Source organism: Mastacembelus armatus, chromosome 8, assembly GCF_900324485.2.
Source record: "Mastacembelus armatus chromosome 8, fMasArm1.2, whole genome shotgun sequence".
Classification (NCBI taxonomy): domain Eukaryota; kingdom Metazoa; phylum Chordata; class Actinopteri; order Synbranchiformes; family Mastacembelidae; genus Mastacembelus; species Mastacembelus armatus.
Window position 1 is genome coordinate 18,701,900 of NC_046640.1, and position 18,536 is coordinate 18,720,435.

At 39.6% G+C, this 18,536-nt stretch overlaps 2 protein-coding genes across 4 annotated transcripts; both read left to right on the top strand.

Annotated features, from left to right (window-relative positions):
• The first annotated feature begins 769 nt into the window (after positions 1 to 769).
• On the top strand, positions 770 to 12,977 carry sez6l2 (seizure related 6 homolog (mouse)-like 2). Of its 2 annotated transcripts, none has more exons than XM_026325228.1 (19): positions 770 to 885; positions 1,626 to 1,706; positions 1,857 to 1,985; positions 2,060 to 2,278; positions 5,336 to 5,472; positions 5,924 to 6,116; positions 6,242 to 6,427; positions 6,511 to 6,694; positions 7,311 to 7,474; positions 8,120 to 8,314; positions 9,393 to 9,531; positions 9,752 to 9,948; positions 10,081 to 10,275; positions 10,430 to 10,624; positions 10,727 to 10,918; positions 11,179 to 11,217; positions 11,418 to 11,535; positions 11,628 to 11,739; positions 11,864 to 12,977. In XM_026325228.1, the coding sequence occupies exons 2-19, from the start codon at positions 1,649 to 1,651 to the stop codon at positions 11,891 to 11,893; spliced, it is 2,682 nt and encodes an 893-aa protein (XP_026181013.1). In that variant the 5' UTR covers positions 770 to 885; positions 1,626 to 1,648; the 3' UTR covers positions 11,894 to 12,977. The 2 variants fall into 2 exon arrangements, with proteins under 2 accessions (XP_026181013.1, XP_026181014.1); XM_026325229.1 differs by having other exon boundaries at positions 2,063 to 2,278.
• A 1,012-nt stretch (positions 12,978 to 13,989) lies between these two features.
• On the top strand, positions 13,990 to 18,148 carry kctd13 (potassium channel tetramerization domain containing 13). Of its 2 annotated transcripts, XM_026326025.1 has the most exons (8): positions 13,990 to 14,312; positions 14,724 to 14,785; positions 15,052 to 15,312; positions 15,395 to 15,564; positions 15,726 to 15,815; positions 16,002 to 16,054; positions 16,239 to 16,434; positions 16,773 to 18,148. In XM_026326025.1, the coding sequence occupies exons 3-8, from the start codon at positions 15,075 to 15,077 to the stop codon at positions 17,019 to 17,021; spliced, it is 996 nt and encodes a 331-aa protein (XP_026181810.1). In that variant the 5' UTR covers positions 13,990 to 14,312; positions 14,724 to 14,785; positions 15,052 to 15,074; the 3' UTR covers positions 17,022 to 18,148. The 2 variants fall into 2 exon arrangements, with proteins under 2 accessions (XP_026181810.1, XP_026181809.1); XM_026326024.1 differs by lacking the exon at positions 14,724 to 14,785.
• Positions 18,149 to 18,536: the final 388 nt, after the last annotated feature.

The following is an 18,536-nucleotide window of genomic DNA, read 5'->3' on the forward strand; positions in this document are numbered from 1 at the left end:
GTAGTTTACTCTATAGCCCAGTACTTTTTTTTCTGTTTGTCATTGTTCACTTAAATTCAGTTGCTGTTACTCCACATATAAATAACATTTGTCATCAAGGATATAAACTTCTGGGGACAATAAAGTAATTGAAGGTAACAGTGTAAGTCAGTAAGGCTGTTGTTGTGGAAACAGAGTTTTTTATCCACAAACAGAAAACATGAGTGCCTGCATTTCTGTTTTTGTGCCCATGTGTTTAGGTGGGAGAGCTCTTCCCTAATACGCTTGTTCCATTGGATTTATTGAGGCTGCCCACTGCAAACATTTACAGGCGGCTGCTTGGCCTGGCACCATCAAGATGTTCAAGAAATTGTGGACTTTGGTCTTTTTATTTGCAGTAGCTTCATCAGTCATTTTATTATTTGTTCTGCAGCAACCCCACAGCTCAGCTGCTTATGTTTTATTTCCGCATTACATGTTAGCGCAAACATCCCGCCATAATAAGGAACCACGGCACAAGACGCCATGCACACCGTATGGCACATGCAGGACTGTAAATGAGGAAACAGGCTATTTACCCACTGCGTGCCGCATCTCACATCTGTCTGATTACCTTGATAATACCGTGCAGTGACGGACACGCTTCAGCACCGCGCTGGTGGACAGCTCCTCCAGCGCCCACAGATCAAATGCTGCTGTCTGCCGCGCTGCTGCAGTTGCCGCATGCGGCCGCTAGAGCGCGCCTGAAGCTTCAACACAAATGCCCTCACATCATAGCCGAATGCGTCAACCACACAGTAACCAGCCAGTGGCATCTCACCAGCACAACCCCGCCGTCTTTTGGGGGGCCTAAAGCAACAGGATACAGTGCAAGAAAAATAATACAGCACACAGCCTGGTGCAAAGGTAAGCGGCATGCACCTTTCAGCGTTGCTTCGATAGTTCTCGGTCTCGTTTTAATGACTGATGCCAAAAATCGTAATCCGCACAAAGAGGGCCGGGGCAGGTGCGAGTGAGGCTTCCTCGTACAGCCCCATCATTTTGTCACACAGCCTGGCGTTTTCACCGAGGAAACGCCTCGATCACCAGCGGAGGTGCTTTCTGACACATTACCATTGACAGGTTGTTCACACAATAAGATCTGGAGTCTACCCGCGTTTATTGAAGGCTCATATGCTGAACGTTGGAATAGCGCATTTTCAGGCATGTTGTTGCAGATCTGGGGGAAGAAAATGCAGGAGAAGCCTGAATATTTAACCTCACACCGTGTGAGATGTGTATACAGGATACTGCCTTTTCCAAGACCTGAAAAAAAACGTACACGTTTCTAGATTGTATCAACTAAAAAGAGATTTTCCAGGTTGATAGAGCTGAGGTGTTACAGTATCAGTGCAGTGAGCTTCTAATCCGAGTCATTGTGGCCTGTGTAATGTAAACACACGCTCAGTACCTGAATTGTACGAGAATGATTAATAATAAGGCTAATAATCTGTTATTCATCGCGGCTCTAGTTAGTATGGCTTATTACTGTCGCTCCTGCAATAATGAGAAGCTACTAACAATACAGTACATAATACAGTAGGCTAATTATTCTGTTTACATGATTGCATAATAGTTAATTATTCTGCTGATTTTCACCTTCTCAGGTCATTCAGCTTCATCCAAAGCCATGGGGTTCAAACGCCTTGCTGTGATGCTGTCTGTCACCATGATCCACCTGGTTTCAGGTAACAGTATGTGTGTGTTCTCAAATGCATTCTCATTTGATATCCCACCACAGTCCCAGACTAATGCAGACTTTCTTATTCTCAAACCTACAAAAAAACATCTTTTCTTCCCATGTCAACAAAAACAATCATTAGTCCTGTCTATTTCAGGTATGAGCTTTATGACTCCTGAGCTTGATACACCACCAACATCAACCCCAGACTCTTACCCTCTGGGTGACCTGATCCACGCTGCCCTGCAGAGCAAGGAATATTTGGGGCAAGCTTCTTCTGGCACAGGTACACTAAACATGCCTTTATGGATTTAGTAACACACTTACAGTGCAACTTCTGAATTACATTTTTGGACTCAGCAGGTACTACCACCAACCCAACACAAGCTGCGCCTGGGCTTGGGCAGACGGAGTCAACAGCAACAGTCATATCTCCAGGGCTGCTCACCACAGCTTTAAGCTCGTCTTCTGCTGCCAGCCAGACAGGATCAAGGAATCCCATGTCCTTGCTGCCCGTAGAGGAGGAGACTACCACCACTCTGATCACCACAACCACCATAACAACAATGCACATGCCAGGTACCTGCCACAGCCTGGCTTCCCCTGAGTCTGGGTTGTTTATTTAAAGTGATTTAAACAGTTGATTAAAAATTTCACCCGTGACTTTAGAGCTGCAGGTTTCGGTAGCATCAGCAGCTACACCAACGTCCTACTGAATCACTTAAGTGTCGCAACTTCAGTCATTTCCTTTCTCTGCCTCCCCTTGAAGAAAGAATAACAAAGAGATTTTCACAGATGAGGTAAGTGGAAAAGTTATAAAATATTAATGAGAAAACATCACCAGGTCACAATGTGTAATGTGAACTAGCCTATTTGGAAAATAAAGGTGCACATGTATAGCCTCTTTGAAAATTCAGATACTGTTATATGACTAGTTTATAGTAATTGCATGATGAATTTTAAGTTAGCTATGGAATATAGCCCATAGCTATCTGCTAATACTGTGAAGTAACATATGTAGACATTTTTTTGGTTTGTTTTTTACCTCACTGCTGACATTTTAACATTTATAGTTGTTTGATAACAAGATCTAAAGTACAGACATGATTATTAATGCCACAGGTCTTTTTCCTGCAAGAATAATATCTTTCCTTTATTTCCTTTCCAGGATCTATGCCTTTGGAGGGACACCACCAAATTAAGTCTCGGAGGCCACAAAGAAATGACTGTATACACTGAACGGTGATAAAGAAAATGAGAAGACTGTGAGAAGACTACAGCTAGGTGTATCCATAATATGTCTTACATTAATGTGCACAATTTTTGCTTGCACTGAAAAGGGACACTGATATGGTGTACCCAGAAAATACACCACTGAGTCGTGAACCTTGTCTAGGATGGATAAACAAAGTGGCCTCTGGAGAACCCAGAATCTGTTTGGCTTGTTCCTAAATGGCACACTCCCTATCCACAACAGATGCAAAATATCTTGTCTATAGCTCTTTCTCCAAGGTTTATTGACAATTTTTACCAGATATCATATGTAAGCATCTCTATCAGCCCCAACAAGACAAGGACGACATTTATGGGGATAAAAAAAACAGATGACTTATTAAAATGAGTTTCATAGAGTGAGATGTAACACATAATGTGCAAGAGGCACTTGAGCATACCTTGAATTTTGCACATGCAAATTTGTCCATCATCATGCACATTTGCCTTCAGTGCCACTAATGTTCATAATCTTGACAATAAAATCTAAGGAAACTTTTTGTCTTTAAGTTATTATTACAACAAAAAACAACACTCAAAGAGAGTAACAAGGTAAACTCCCAGATAATATGAGCGCAGTTATTGTCTTCATGTCACAAGAAGAAAAATATTCATTTGACAAATCAGTATGGGTCAATCAATAATGCTATCACGATCAGAATACTAATAGGGAATGGTGAAGAGCCGAGCAGCATCTTGTGTGAGTGACTGTCAGAAATGCTCTTCAGTGAGACAGTGTCACAGCTTTTCCTGCATAGCTCTCACTGTGATTTTGCAGGAGCAGGGTCAGCTGATGTGGAGAGACAAATATCACACTAAGATGTGTGTATGTGAGGGAGTTTATCGTGTGCTTACTCCAGGGTTTTATTGTGTCTTTTCTGGGAATTTTTACCTCAACCCTGTGTAGAACAGCTACCAAGTTATGAGAAAATGTCTCCATATATATGATCATGTTGTCATGACAACACAGTCATTAATAATTAGATATTTTGACAGCTATCCGAAGGTTACCTAATCCTAAGTTTGCAGAAAAGTTATATTTTTTGGTGCCATAACTAGAATTGGTTCAGACCTATCAGTTTTCTGAACAAAGGGTGTGACTACAGACCTTATTTTCTTTTTGTTATGCCAGAAAACAACCAACAAAACAGACAGGAAAACCTACAACTGTACAATGTTTGTGTGGTAATCTTGATTCATTATTCTTTAGGCTAATTTTGTCTTTTTGGTTGTAAGATGTAAAGTAACATTTTGAAGGAGACGAGTATAATCAAAAAGGCTAAAGAACAATTTTTATTGTGGTTACAGTATTTTTGCGCATGTGCACAAAAATAAAAGCTTAAAATTTGATTCTAGCGGCGCATAGTCAACAAAATAATTTAACCCAACACATCATAGCTTCACCCAAGTATAAGTGTTTCATTTGAATCTTTTTATTATTGTTACTGTTGGAGTTGGTAGTTTATTGGTTACTTGGACTTGTTGACCAATATGTTCTCATTCAATATTACAACATCATGTGTTTACCCAGAAACCTGATTTGCAAAGTGGGGGGTGTCTCATTGGATGGGTATTTTGGTGTTAAGCATGTCTGTCATTTGCATCTTTCAGCATTTATCAGTTACTAAGAGTTCAACAGCACAGAACAGTTTTATGTTTCCTGTTTTTTTGCCACTTACCGTATGTTATAGCGTACAGACCAAAGTAGACCTTTCCAAAGTCACAAAAATATATTTTGTGCATAGTTTTTATGGTTGTTTTATGTTTGTCTTTCTGTGAATTTCTGTGCACTACAAATGCTGTTTAAATTATAGCCATATGGCAGCTGAGCAGAGTCTGACTTGTATGGTTGTAATTCTTGTTAGTGTCCACCAGCGACATTAGGCTGAAGGCTCCTTCCAGTTTAGAAAATCACTACAGCATTGCCCTGAGTTTGACAGTAGTGAACTGTCAGCTTTTGGCTTTTAACTAAGATTTCTTCATGACTTCCCAGTTTATTCAGTATAGATCAGTGGAAATGTTGGAGACATCATGCAGTTTAATGAAAGATCTTTAGACACTGGATTTTCTTTCTCATCTTCAAGTCACTGAATGTTTCATTTGATCCCACCTGGGAATGAACTCACCTATAAATTACAAAACTGTCAGTATGCTATAGCTGGGGGCAAAAAGAATACATGGACATTAGCCAGCCTTTGTATTTTACACTTACATTCATAAAATTCAATGAAAAAAGAATCTATGAAGTTGATTATATTAATGTGAATCCCGCTGATGCTATAAAAAACTTGCAGTTTATGTTATTTTGGTATGAGGTGATTTTTAAAAGCGTTGCTTTCTCCTGCCTTTTCCCTCTCTTCCCAGTACAATGCAATGCTACCTTGTCAGCAATGGAGGATGTTGTTGAGTCACCAGATCCTGTATCATCATCATCATCTTTTTCCCCTCTGGAATGCACTTACAGCATTACTGTGTACATCGGTTACGGTGTGGAAATTCAGGTAATGTGCATTATGAATTCATAGACATTTCAAATATTGACCTTTTTCAAATGCATTTCTCTGTAAAACAGTCAATAAAAGTCTAATGTTGTCTAGGAACTGAATATTTAGGCTTACTGTACCACTAAAAGGACTAAAAGGTCAAAGTGGATATTTAAACATATTTTAGCATGTGTGTTACATTTTCAGTTTGTGCGTAATAATGGTGCATGTTGAGAGGTAAGAGGCTGAAGAGGTAATATGGTGATAGTGCCTCTCTTTGTTAAGATAAATTCCATTTTCCTCATTTTAAAGGTGCAATATTTGCAATGAGATATTTAATTAGATATTTAGATGTGGCTGTAAATCAGTTAATTATTCAGTGATTATTTCACTTCATCTGGTAGTTTTATTTATTAAAGACAACTGTCAGAGCAGGTCACATGTCATTATTTCCTCTTCTTTCCTATAGGTGAGGAAGGTCAATCTATCTAAGGAAGAGTCTCTGACAATCATGGGTTATGGAGGCAGAGGACCAGAGCTGTTAGCCAACGAGACCCTGATGAGAGAAGGTCAGGTCATTCGCAGTACAACCAATCAGGTGTATATTCACTACCGCAGTCTCCGACAGACAAACCATGGTGTGTTCAGCCTCCATTATCAAGGTAAATGAATGGTCTGAATGATCAAAAATGGTTACACAAACAAATGATGAATGCAAGATGTCAACTGTTTATCTTCTGTTTAAAAAATACATTTCATTGCCCTCCTGCCTCATCAATATCAACAGCCTTTCTACTGTCCTGCCCGTTCCCTCTGTCTCCTGAGGGAGGCGGCGTGACAGTGACGGACATTCATCCAGGAGGTCAGGCACACTTCCACTGTGATCCTGGTTTCCAGGTTCGTGGCCATGAGGTGGCTACATGTGTCAACACAACACAACCACACTGGAGCACACCTGAGCCTCAGTGTGTCGGTCAGTAAACTCATTTAGATTTGAATTAAATACAAAATTTGTGACTCTTGGAAAGTCATATACGTGATATAATTCTTCCTTAGCTGTGTCTTGTGGAGGGTGGATTCGTAATGCGACAGTGGGTCGGATACTGTCTCCACCCCCTCCATCTCTGAGCAACCACAGTAATGGAAATAATCTGAGCTGCCACTGGTTAATAGAAGCCAAAGAGGGACACAGACTCCACCTACACTTTGAGAGGATCGCCCTGGATGAAGATGATGATAAGTAAGTTTGAGCTCCTTTAGTTTGTGTGTCATGGGGTCTGATTAGATCAACTGTACCTTGTTTTTTCCTTCACTTTAGTTTCAGTTGTTCAGCATGTGGATAGAGGTCAGAGTTGCACATTGGTAAGGAGAGAAGATTCAGAATAAATAATATTCAAAAAAGATATTTTCAACCTTGATGCAGTAGAAGCAATGATGAGCCCACTTTTATTGCACATATGCTTCTTTCTCTAGAGACAGCCTCTTCACTACCCTGAATGCAAATTGAAAATATCTTTGTCCCAAACCTTCCACACTTGTCTTTTTAGAATTTCGCTGTTTTTTTTCTCACGCACACGAACCATCATCATTTGATAATTGTCACAAGTACAATGAGAAAGCTGTTATATCTAAAATTGGAAAGTAAACCCTTACAATTTATTTATTCCTACTTTAATGAAAACTTTCATTGACACATAAATGAAGAAAAACAAGTTTTATTCTAGACCAGTGTCCTACATTAGCCAGGCTGATTTAAACCTGCTATCTGTGCACACTTCTTATCCACACTCTAATGATAATGTTTTGGTCTTTTCTCATTCTTACCACTGGGCATCTTCGTGGTTTGTTCTTTGTAGGTTAATTGTGCGCAGTGGAAACAGTTCCCTGTCTCCACCGCTCTTTGACTCAGACCTGGATGATGTCCCAGAACGTGGGTTGCTTAGTGAGAGCTCCACACTGTACCTGGAGCTCACAGCAGATTCTTCCTCCATCCCTCTGCTCCTGGCACTGCGATATGAGGGTGAGCACAGAGACTTTGGCTACTCTTGTACCTGTATTTTTTTCTACATTCAGCAAAACACATCTGTACATGTCTCTTACCTCAGTAGTGTTTAAGATTTCATACTTGGGTCAGCATTTTGCCTGAAAACAAGTAGGACATGATTAATTATAGTATTTCCAGAACCCACAAATTACATGAATTTAAAAAGCTCAGAGGTGACGTGTCATTTATTATTACTTATTTTAATTTCAGTGCAGCTTTTAAAGTTGACCTTTATAATCTTGATAAGGTGGAGATAATTTTGCGGGCGAGGTTAGATAATTGGTTATTATATTTAACATCTTTAGTGGTAATGGGATTTAATAGGCTACAGCTGTGGAGAAAATGAAGGCTTTCTTTTCATTAGTTTGTTGTTGAGTTTAAGAGAGTCATAAAGAGCCACATAAGTGCTCACAGTCTTCAGTGGGATTTTTTAGGCTTTGAGCTGCTCACTGCTTTTAGCACCTTATCCTGGGCTTTTTTTAACCAAGAGGGTTGGAAATTCTGGATCATCTCAAGTGAAAATCTACACTGCACCCTCCTGAATTAAATGGCTATCGGTGCATAATTTCATTGAGCAGAATTTGTTATGTTACCAGAATTTTTTCTGTTTCTTTTTGTTAGCTTTTGATGATGAACACTGCTGGGAGCCCTACATGCCTCATGGGAATTTCAGCAGCAGTGACATCTCATATCAGCTGGGCACCACTGTTACCTTCACCTGCTCTCCAGGCTTCGTCATGGAACAGGGTTCAGGGACAATTGAGTGTGTGGACTCCAGCAATCCTCATTGGAATGACAGTGAACCTGTGTGCAGAGGTAAGTTTCAGGATTGAGTTTTGGTTGTGTTTCAAATAAGTGAAGCGTGACATGTCTACCCCTTATTCCAGCAGTTTATGAAACCAAATTGTTTTTTATTTCCCAATCAGAATTAGAGATGTTCTTATTCCTCGTCCTTCCTTTTTTGTTCTGCTGCTAAAACACATGAATGGGTGCCTGAGGCATCAGGATGTTGCTCCACAATGAGCTACAGCCACACTGTGTCATGTGCTGAGCTGCTGCCATACTGTGAAAACTGCAGAGAGACACTGGTAGATATAAAAATGGCAGAGACATTGCACCATCATTGCTGAAAACACAGGCGCTATAGTTTCAACCATGCATTTACGCGAAAGATATTCTGAAAGTCTTATACACTGGTGTGTTTGCTGGCAGAAAAGCACCAGGGGCCCATACACAGTGATGTATGTGCAGGTGGATGTCAGTGACGTCAATGGCCTGAATGGAGAAGAGGTCTGACATTTTATGGTTGTCAGAAGGTCTTGAGCATTGAGAGCTTACAAAATGAGCAATTAAGCCACTAGTACATGTAATTGTGGCTTCACAGTTTCATGCGTCATTTCAAGGGAGAAAAAAGCAAGAAGTGTATGTGAAGTCATCAGCCAATCTCAACCAAATGAAATGTGCTCTTATAGAAGGACTGGAATCAAACTACTGATTTGTACTGCTGTTACTGCTGTTACTGCTGTTTGCACCCAGAGTTGTCATCTCCACACTGACACACTTCCCTTTTATTCTATTGTTTATATGTGTCTCTATTTGTTGTTGATAAAAATGGGACTATTCTCCACATGTATTATTTTATCTGCCTAAATGCTGCAAATAAGTTAGCTGGCTGCTGTTTCTAATAAGGATGTACTTAATGCAAGTTAGAAGTAAACTGTTACCATGTGACATTTTGCACAACTCTCTTCTGTTATCTTCATCACGTCTTCTTGAGGGTTCACCTTTAATATACCTACTTTCCTCCAGTTGCTTTTCCATGTTAATTTATATTGTTAAGTCACCAGTTATGTCATTCACCTCAGTTTCTCTCCTGTGCCCTGTGCCCTGTAAGCTCTGTGTGGAGGGGAACTGACCGAGCCCTCAGGTACCATCCTGTCTCCAGACTGGCCCCAGAGTTACTCCAAGGGGCTGGACTGTGTGTGGCAGATCCATGGTAATGAGGAGAAACGCATTGAACTGGACGTCCAGATGTGAGTAATTGTAATTTATGTTGTTGGCAATTAAATAGTAAATAATAAAAACAGCACAGCAAACCAATGACGCCAAAAAAGATTTTGGTAGTCATATAATAATAATCTGTTTGTCCTGCCTCTCTTCTTCTCGGTGCTGTATCAGGCAGGTGGACTGCTTGTCTTTAAAAATAGTCTTTGTGATGTGCAATCTCTGTTTTTATTCTTGTCCTTCTAAAAGCTTAAATATCCGCCACACTGATGTCCTGACTGTTTTTGATGGACGTGATCTCATATCTCACGTGATTGGACAATACATGGGGTCCAGAGAGCGTTTCCAGGTTGTGTCAGGGGGTTCAGAGGTCACCATTCAGTTTCAGAGTGACCCAGATGATTCCAGTTTTATCCTTAGCCAGGGATTCCTCATTCATTACCGAGGTAAATATGCAGCTTGTCTCCGATTTGAACAGGACAAATGAGGTCAGCCACCACAGAAAACACCATCATGAACAACTTGTTCAGTGTCTTTCTCTCTCTCTCTCTCTCTCTTTCTCTCTCTCTGTCGTACAGAGGTGGAGCCAAATGACACCTGCCATACTCTGCCTCAGATTGAGTTTGGCTGGATCAGCTCGTCTCACTCCTCCCCTGTGAGAGGCAGCGTACTAACTTATCAGTGCCAACCAGGGTATGACATCAGTGGCTCTGATATTATCACCTGCCAGTGGGACCTGTCCTGGAGCAGCAGTCCACCTACTTGTGTTAAAGGTGAGTCAAACAGTGGGGCATATTTTAAAGACCTTAGTGCTGCAGAGAAACCTTCCTTATGCACTGGGATCTGTGTTTGGGTATTATGTATCTGGAACGACTTTGCCTTTAACGAACCCAAACTGCTCTGTGTGTCCCACGTGGTCCCTCACAGTCCAGCAGTGTCCTGATCCAGGAGAGGTGGTAAACGGAGCGCGCTCTGTGCGTCCTGAAGCAGGTTTTGCTGTTGGGACAGTCGTCCGTTTCTCTTGTAACCAGGGTTACCAACTGGAAGGTCCCAGCCAAATCTCCTGCCATGGACGAGACACTGGAACACCCAAATGGAGCGACCGCAGCCCGAAGTGTGTCTGTGAGTGTCCATCCTGTACTAAGCCCGGGTGCCACTTTGTGATGCTTACTGCTGTGCACTTAGAAATGAACACAACTGTCCTTTGTGTGTTTGTGGGAACAGTAAAATATGACCCATGCCCAAACCCTGGCGTCCCTGACAATGGATACCAAACCTTGTACAAGCACAGCTACCAGGCAGGAGAGACTCTGCGCTTCTTCTGTTACGAGGGCTACGAACTTATCGGTGAGGTCATTATCACCTGCGTTCCTGGCCATCCCTCTCAGTGGAACAGCCCGCCACCCTTTTGCAAAGGTAAAGGAGAAAACATTTTTATATTCTGTCATGGAGCTTCTTTGCTTTCAAGGAACATGAAAGGAAAAGGGCTTGAAACTTTTGATTCACTCTGTCAGGATGTGATTTAGGTATTTGAGATGAGCTGCCCTTAATGTTTTATTTCAGTGTTTCTTGGTTATTACTTATCTTACCTGCCATTGTCTTAGTAATAGCATATAATAAAATGTCGCAATTAATAATTCATTTTATTTCCCTTTTTATGTCTTCATTTGACACAGTGGCATATGAGGAACTATTGGATGATCACAAATTAGAAGGTGATTTCTTTTCTATCTCTATATTTTACAAAGTGTGGAATTTTATTTCCTTCCTTTGGCATCATTTTAGTGCTGACATTAGGAATAATACTGGAGTGTCTGCAATTTATAACTTAGATCAAAGGCAAAGAAAGAAAATGCTAGACAATGAAAATCATATCTTTTAGTGAAAGCATCTTTTTGTGACGACTGTTTTACAGTGTCCCAGTCATTCGAGCCGTCCCATCAGATCCTGAGTGAGAACATTGCTTTGGCAATAATTCTGCCAATCATCTTGGTCATCCTGCTCATCGGAGGAATTTACATGTACTATACAAAGTAAGTGCCCTGGATAGGCAATGTGGCCTGTTGTGTCACAGTCCACAATAATGAATCCTGAAGTCTTTATTATTCACATTTGTCACCCACAGCATATGCAGACTAGAATGGAAACCGCGCTTCTGGAAGTCTCTTTCTCACACACACTCCTACAGTCCCATTACAGTCGAGTCTGATTTCAACAACCCTCTTTATGAGGCAGGGGTAAGTACTGGGCTCATGCCTTAAACATTCAGAGTATAGGTTTGTTTCACATGTTAAAACTGGCTCTTTGTGTTTTCCTTACAAACATGTTTTTTTACTGACTGTTTTCTTGCTTTGGCCTCAGGATACACGGGAATATGAAGTGTCCATTTAAAGGTGAAATGTCTTGGTGAGAATTTAAAACCACACAAAGATACAGTTCTTTTAAACGTCAAATTCATTAATAATGTAAGGCCTCACTCTCCCTTTATCATTTCTTTTTAATTAGCTTTCTGTTTTCCCACCAGTGTGTTTCTGGTTTATTGATTGTGGAAGTGCTTTATTTTGATTTGTTGCACTGATGTGGTCTGTCAAACATGGCTACTACTTCACAGTCACTAGGACCGGTGCCTTATGAAGGGTAAGACATTGACAAAAAAATAAAAATAACAGTGTGGGAGGATTAAAAACAGGAGAGGGAGAAGGGGTGAAGGGAAATTGGTTTATTTATTTATTTATTCATGAGGCCAAAATATTAGGCAACTTTGCAATACTTTATTTATTACAGCCAAAAGTTACAGTCAACATACAGTATACCCTGAATATTTTTCTTTCATTTTTGAAGTGTCTCATGTTACAGTTTACAGTCTCACATTAAAAGGGAAGAATATTTTCATTTCTGACATGAGAAAAAGTTTGAGATCAAAAGTCGTTTTCTCATCCTCACTTTGTCTCTCTGTAACACACACAAATTGAATGTAAATATCTGACTTAATATTAATTGAGGCTGATATATACTTAATTATATATGCCTCATATATACACTTATACATGGTGGCAGGAGGTTATATATTTTCATTATATATATAATGAAAATTCAGTGCCAAAATATAATGTTAAATAATTTAATGTCTCTAAGTGTTTCATCTGTTGTTGCAGTAGTGCTTACAAAGGAAGTGTTTATTTTACTCTTTGCTGTTTCTGGAGTGCATCGTCACCCACTGTCAGATGACATATAATAAAGGTGAGGACATGAATGTCATTACGCTTAGAGCATGCACTGATTGTAAATTTTATTGCTTCTGCTCAATCTTGCCATTATCATTAGAGTTATTGACAGTTATCATTGTTATCAGATTTGATGTTGTATGCACTATGTTGATGAAAAATTACAACCTTGGCTGCTTGCTGTGATGCATTATGTATTTATTTACAAATGATTGTTTGAACAGTGAATGTGGTCTCATTCACTGTGCCAAATGAAGGATCTTGGAGACTGTTGCTTTGTAGACTTAATTCTTCTCTTCATCATCAGTAGCATTCCTTTGCTTCATATATGAAAACACTCTTTTGAAGGCAGTAAATTATTTGCTGAACTGGAAATAAAGTCTCTGTTGAATGGTGTAAACCTTTATTATTATTATTTATTAGCATGCCATTTACAGATATGAAATAACTGAAAACTTCTTACAGAGTAATATTAATCTTTATAAATATCTGTGATATTCTCACAGAATAAACTTTACATTGACCACTACGAAGACGCCTTTATTTTGAAGTATTCATTGAAACTGGTAGCATGCTCTCTTGTCTGTATTACTGTATTACGATTTTACACTAGTGTGTAGTTGTCCAAATTTAAAAACTTTCGACTTCTGTAACTTCTGGTTTTTGTGTAGTTGCTTCATTTGGGTTTTATTTTCTTAGGTTTTCACCGGAAGTATTAGCATATTAGCATCATGTCTGCATTGACGCTGCCTTGACGAATTTGACATTGCAGTTACCCCTTGTGACCACAAGAGGGCAGAAAAGACATGGATCCACTCAGATTAACAGCGTTTCCCTTCGCGCTAAATAAACATAAACTTTAGAGTCTTTATTTGTAACAATCACACCAGTGTGTGTTGCACATATTAACATTAAAGACGATTATAGAGATATTACTCTCCGTTAGCTACACGTTTCACTGTATTGCAGTTTCTTACTGTAACCACTGGAGGGCAGTAAACAACCTAAAATACGTCCGCGCTGTGTGTCAAGTCAAACAAAATCCCGTAATACTATTTCCAGTCATTCGTTTCAAAATAAAACCTCCAAACTTGTGTTTTTAAAACTAAAACCATTCGAGCTACTCAAACTCACGACTTTTACATCTAAGTTGGTCACTGAATACTCAAAATACGAAGCTCTACATAATGATCACTTTTCATTCCCAAAGGTGGCAGCAATTCACTTGTTGTCTACAATTTGAAAACAGAAGAAGAAGGGAGCGGAAGCAGATGGTCTAGTTTCGTTTCCGTTTGACCTATTTAGCCTCTCGTGTTAGCATCAGCTAATCTTTGGGTCCAGCTATGGAAGTGGGTCTCTCTAATTTAATTATCCGCATTTAAGGTTAGGTAGATTTCAAATTTTCACGCAAGAGACGTTACCAAACAAAATAGCGTAACTCGCTGTACGACAGATAGACTGGTTGTTATTAGCCGCTTTGATTTAGCTAAAATGGCTGTCAGATGTTAGCAGGGCTGTACATTTGTGTGGTTTGTAAATTAACTTAGTTAGATCCGCTGTCGCAGCCTCCTTGGATGTTCGCTGTGGTAAGTACGGTTCTGTATAAGCTAAATGAATTTAACATGATAGGATTTTATCAGCCATCTATTATTTCACCAACTGACTCGACCTCAGTCGTTGGTGTCATGTTTGAGCTATTTGTGTTTGTTGTGTTGGGAATAGTTGCTGTCAACACCTAATAGCTGAAACGCTGCTAATATGGGGTTGGACGAACATTTAGGACCTTTCACTTGAGCGGAGAGTGGAAAAAACCTGGTGTTAAGCGGATGCACTTTGCACTTGATTAGCAGTTTGGTAATAAAACACTCATTTGGTATCAGAGATCCAAGGGGCTGAGAGTAACAAGTGCAGAAAGTGCGTCTGAGAGTCATTTCTTGGTGCCTTTTGATCCGGATACACAGAAACACCATTTTTCTTTCTGATGTTTCTTTCTCAAGCATTTGTCCTGGAACCTTTTCTCTCAGTTAGCGCAGCTGTTGCAGAAGTACACAGACTTCATGTAAGTTGGGCTTGTGAGAAGGGAAGCAACACACTATGGTGTAAAACTGCATGAATTAACTGTAGTAAGTCATTTAGTTGTAGTTCACACAGCAGGAACACTTACATTGCTTTGTTCTCCAGTTTCCATTGTTTAAATATTCCACACTAATGTGCTGCTTCTGGAAATAACTAAGCAGATATAGTCAGGAACACAGTTATGGAACACGAATAAAGAGCGTTGCTTGTCATTGTATCAAACCAGTCCCATATCCTTCTGCATTACAGTCAGGACGTAACCCTCCAGCCCCATGTCTGCCGAGGCTTCAGTTGGCAGTCACGCTGCCGACTCTGCCCGGCCTGCTGTTTCCCAGCCTGCCTGCCATAACACAGATGAGCACAGAAATCGGGGTCTGCTAGGGAGCAAGTATGTCAAATTAAATGTTGGTGGCTCGCTGCATTACACAACTGTCCAGACATTAAGCAAAGAAGACAGTCTGTTGCGGAGCATATGCAACGGAGGGACAGACGTCAACACAGACTCAGAAGGTGAGTGGATGTGTGTCACCTTTTCACTACATCCACACTGTTGTCGTTTGATGACTGTAAGTACGTTTCCCTGCTCTCCCAGGTTGGGTTGTGTTGGATAGGTGTGGCCGACACTTTGGGCTTGTTTTGAACTTCCTGCGTGATGGCTCAGTACCACTTCCAGAAGACCACAGAGAACTGGATGAGGTCCTGAAGGAGGCCCAGTACTATCGGGTTCAGGGACTTGTCCAGCATTGCCTTAGTGCCATGCAAGTAAATAGATTTTTTTTTATTGGTTTTATTTATTCTAAGTAAATGCTCAACATTAAATAAACACAATCATTTGCTTATTTGTATGTGGTTAATTCATCCCTTCTGAAAATGTGGAAGCTGCAGATGTATTTGGTGTTCTTTCTTTCTTTCTTAATATTCAGAAGCAGAAGGATGTCTTTGAAAGTGTGTGCTGTATCCCTATGATCACCTCAGCCAAAGAAGAACAGAAGATGATTTCTACTTGTAGAAAGGTAAATTACATCTTGTCTAAATAGATCAGCTGTTAACCACAATTGTCCAGTACTGTCTTTGATTTGTGGCTTTAAAGTTAGTTGTGCTTGTACACAGACTTTCTAATGACATTTTCATAATGTAATGACATTCACTTATAGATTTACAGAATGACCCAGATTTATTCCTGTTGCTTGTCTGTACAGCCGGTGGTAAAATTGCAGAACAACAGAGGAAACAACAAATATTCTTACACCAGGTAAAAATTAAGGCTGACTGTTCATCTCCCCCACAGAGCATGAAGAACAATTAGACTAACCACATGCTGCCATGATGTTTTTGTTTACTTAAACTTCACTTATTCACTTCACTTATGGATTTTGAGTGCTGATGCTTAATAATCTCAGTTATTAATGACTTTTGTGTCTCTCTTTTGTGACCAGCAATTCTGATGATAACCTGCTGAAGAACATTGAACTGTTTGACAAACTTGTCCTCCGATTTAATGGCCGGGTCCTGTTTGTGAAAGACGTGCTCGGGGATGAGATCTGCTGTTGGTCTTTCTATGGTGAAGGACGTAAGATTGCTGAAGTATGCTGCACCTCCATTGTCTATGCTACAGAGAAGAAGCAGACCAAAGTAAGCACTACAGTGTTTGTACAGTAAGTCTTACAGCACTAACTTGCATGTTTGGGGAACATACAGATTTGCTTTCTTGCTGTGAGTTAGTCAGCAGCCAGTTAGCTGAGCACAAAGCCTGAAAACACAGGGAATTGGCTAATCTCACTATGACTAAACTGCACTGTAAGACATTCTTAAGGTTCAGAAAATTAGTTTATTTTAATGACATTTTAGTATTTTTTTAAAAACCAACCTTTCTTTAACAGGCAGTAGATCAAGATCCAGGTAAAAACTTCCATTGTCCTTACCAAATAAACTGTCACTTACCAACAAACTTGGTCATGGTGTATTTTTAGGTTGAGTTTCCTGAGGCTCGAATCTTTGAAGAAACCCTCAATATCCTCATCTATGAGAATAGCAGAGGATCTGGTCCTGGAGGGTTACACCTTTTAGACTCAAGAGGCTCAGGTTCATCCCTGGGAGCTGGCCAGTCGGAGGAAGAGGGTGCTGTGGGCGGGGACAGGCGAGTAAGACGGATCCATGTAAGGAGGCATATAATGCATGATGAAAGAGGGCACGGTCAGCAAACTGTGTATAAGGACTGATAATGTGAAAACGCAAAGCACGAGAGAGTGACTTGATGAGTGTTTGTTTTTTGTTGAATTGCAACAGAACGAAAGGTGTCCCTGATCATAGCAATAGTTTTGGAGTTAGTTATTTCATTAAATGTCGTTAGATGTTTCTGCAGAAGTGTAAGGGGTGATGACTGTTTGTAATTTAAGTAAGAGTTTGAGTTGAAAAATGCTTCTGTTTACAGCAAACCAATTGTGTACATTGTTTAAATAGAAAAAATTACCTGGGCCATGGAACTGACGTAAACATCACTTTGCAAATGTTAAAGAACCTCCTGCATGTTACTTAATGGGGCTCAAAACCGAACTCCCATCAAAATGTGGATTTGATCCCTGAAGCAGATGTCAATGCAGATGTTAATGGTACTGAAGTTTCTGAAGTTGTGAAAGATCTGTTGCCTTTTAATAAGTTTGACTGAAATGCTGCCCAACAGTGATGAAAAGAGGGTGGTGACGTTTACCTTATATGTGTTAACACTGGAATAAAACTGGGTAGCCATTTTTAGTGAGGATGTCCATATATGCGATTTTGAGCAGCTCCTTTTTCTTTATTTAAATTATTATTGCTATTGCTTCAGGATGTTTTTTATTAATTAATTTATGAACCTAATTTATTGTTTGGTATTTAACTTTTGTATAGTATGCAATCTTTGTTTTAACTAGTGCTCAAGTGAGTTTAAATTTTTGGAATGATATGATACACTTGACAGCACACATCAGAATTTATTCCTGTAAATGACTAAAATACATTTCAGTTTATGTTTTTAAAGAGGAACCATGACCATTTTATTAATAATGAATTTTATTCTGAGCCATGTTACACTTTGTCTTACACCAAACCACAGAAATTAGCTCAAATTAGTACCATGCAGTGATGATAATACTGGGATTCCCTCAGGGAGAAGATAAGTATTTTGTTTTTAGTACTTACCTGTGTCTTGTGTAAATCTAATCACCGAATACTGAAAAACCATGGGATGAGAGCAATATGTATCTCAGATCCTTCATAAAATCACCTTGGAATACCTTCAAATATGCACTAATATAATTTCCGTCCAATAGTGGTCATGGAAATATTCTGAATAAATTACAAAATCAAATTTGTCTCCTTTGTCTAATTTATATCTTTGCTGAAGTGGATGTTGAATTATTTGGAAGCTTTTCTGCTAATATATGGAACAAAACCCAAGTTAAGATTTTAACTATTTACCATTGCACTACAGTGCAAGTAAACCCCCTTCACTTTTTTCAGTTTCGTTATGTTGCAGCCTGATACTATAATTGTTTACATTGATTTTTCTGAAATCCACACTCATTACCATAGTAACAAAGTGAAAACTGTATTTTAGGAATAGTTGTAAAAGTACCAAAAATAAAGGGGGTGTGGATACTTTCTGAATGCACTGTATGTCGCAAGGGCAAAGGAAAAATCTGTCTTAGAGTGTGCAGGCACTTTATCGTCTGTAAATACTGTTTTATATTTTAAGT

Coding starts and splice junctions, on each gene's coding strand:
- sez6l2 (XM_026325228.1), top strand. CDS start 1,649: ATGGGGTTCAAACGCCTTGCTGTGATGCTGTCTGTCACCATGATCCAC. Junction 2,279..5,335: donor AACAACAATGCACATGCCAG/GTACCTGCCACA, acceptor CTCTCTTCCCAG/TACAATGCAATGCTACCTTG. Junction 6,117..6,241: donor GTTCAGCCTCCATTATCAAG/GTAAATGAATGG, acceptor CAATATCAACAG/CCTTTCTACTGTCCTGCCCG.
- kctd13 (XM_026326025.1), top strand. CDS start 15,075: ATGTCTGCCGAGGCTTCAGTTGGCAGTCACGCTGCCGACTCTGCCCGG. Junction 15,565..15,725: donor ATTGCCTTAGTGCCATGCAA/GTAAATAGATTT, acceptor CTTAATATTCAG/AAGCAGAAGGATGTCTTTGA. Junction 16,055..16,238: donor AACAAATATTCTTACACCAG/GTAAAAATTAAG, acceptor TTTTGTGACCAG/CAATTCTGATGATAACCTGC.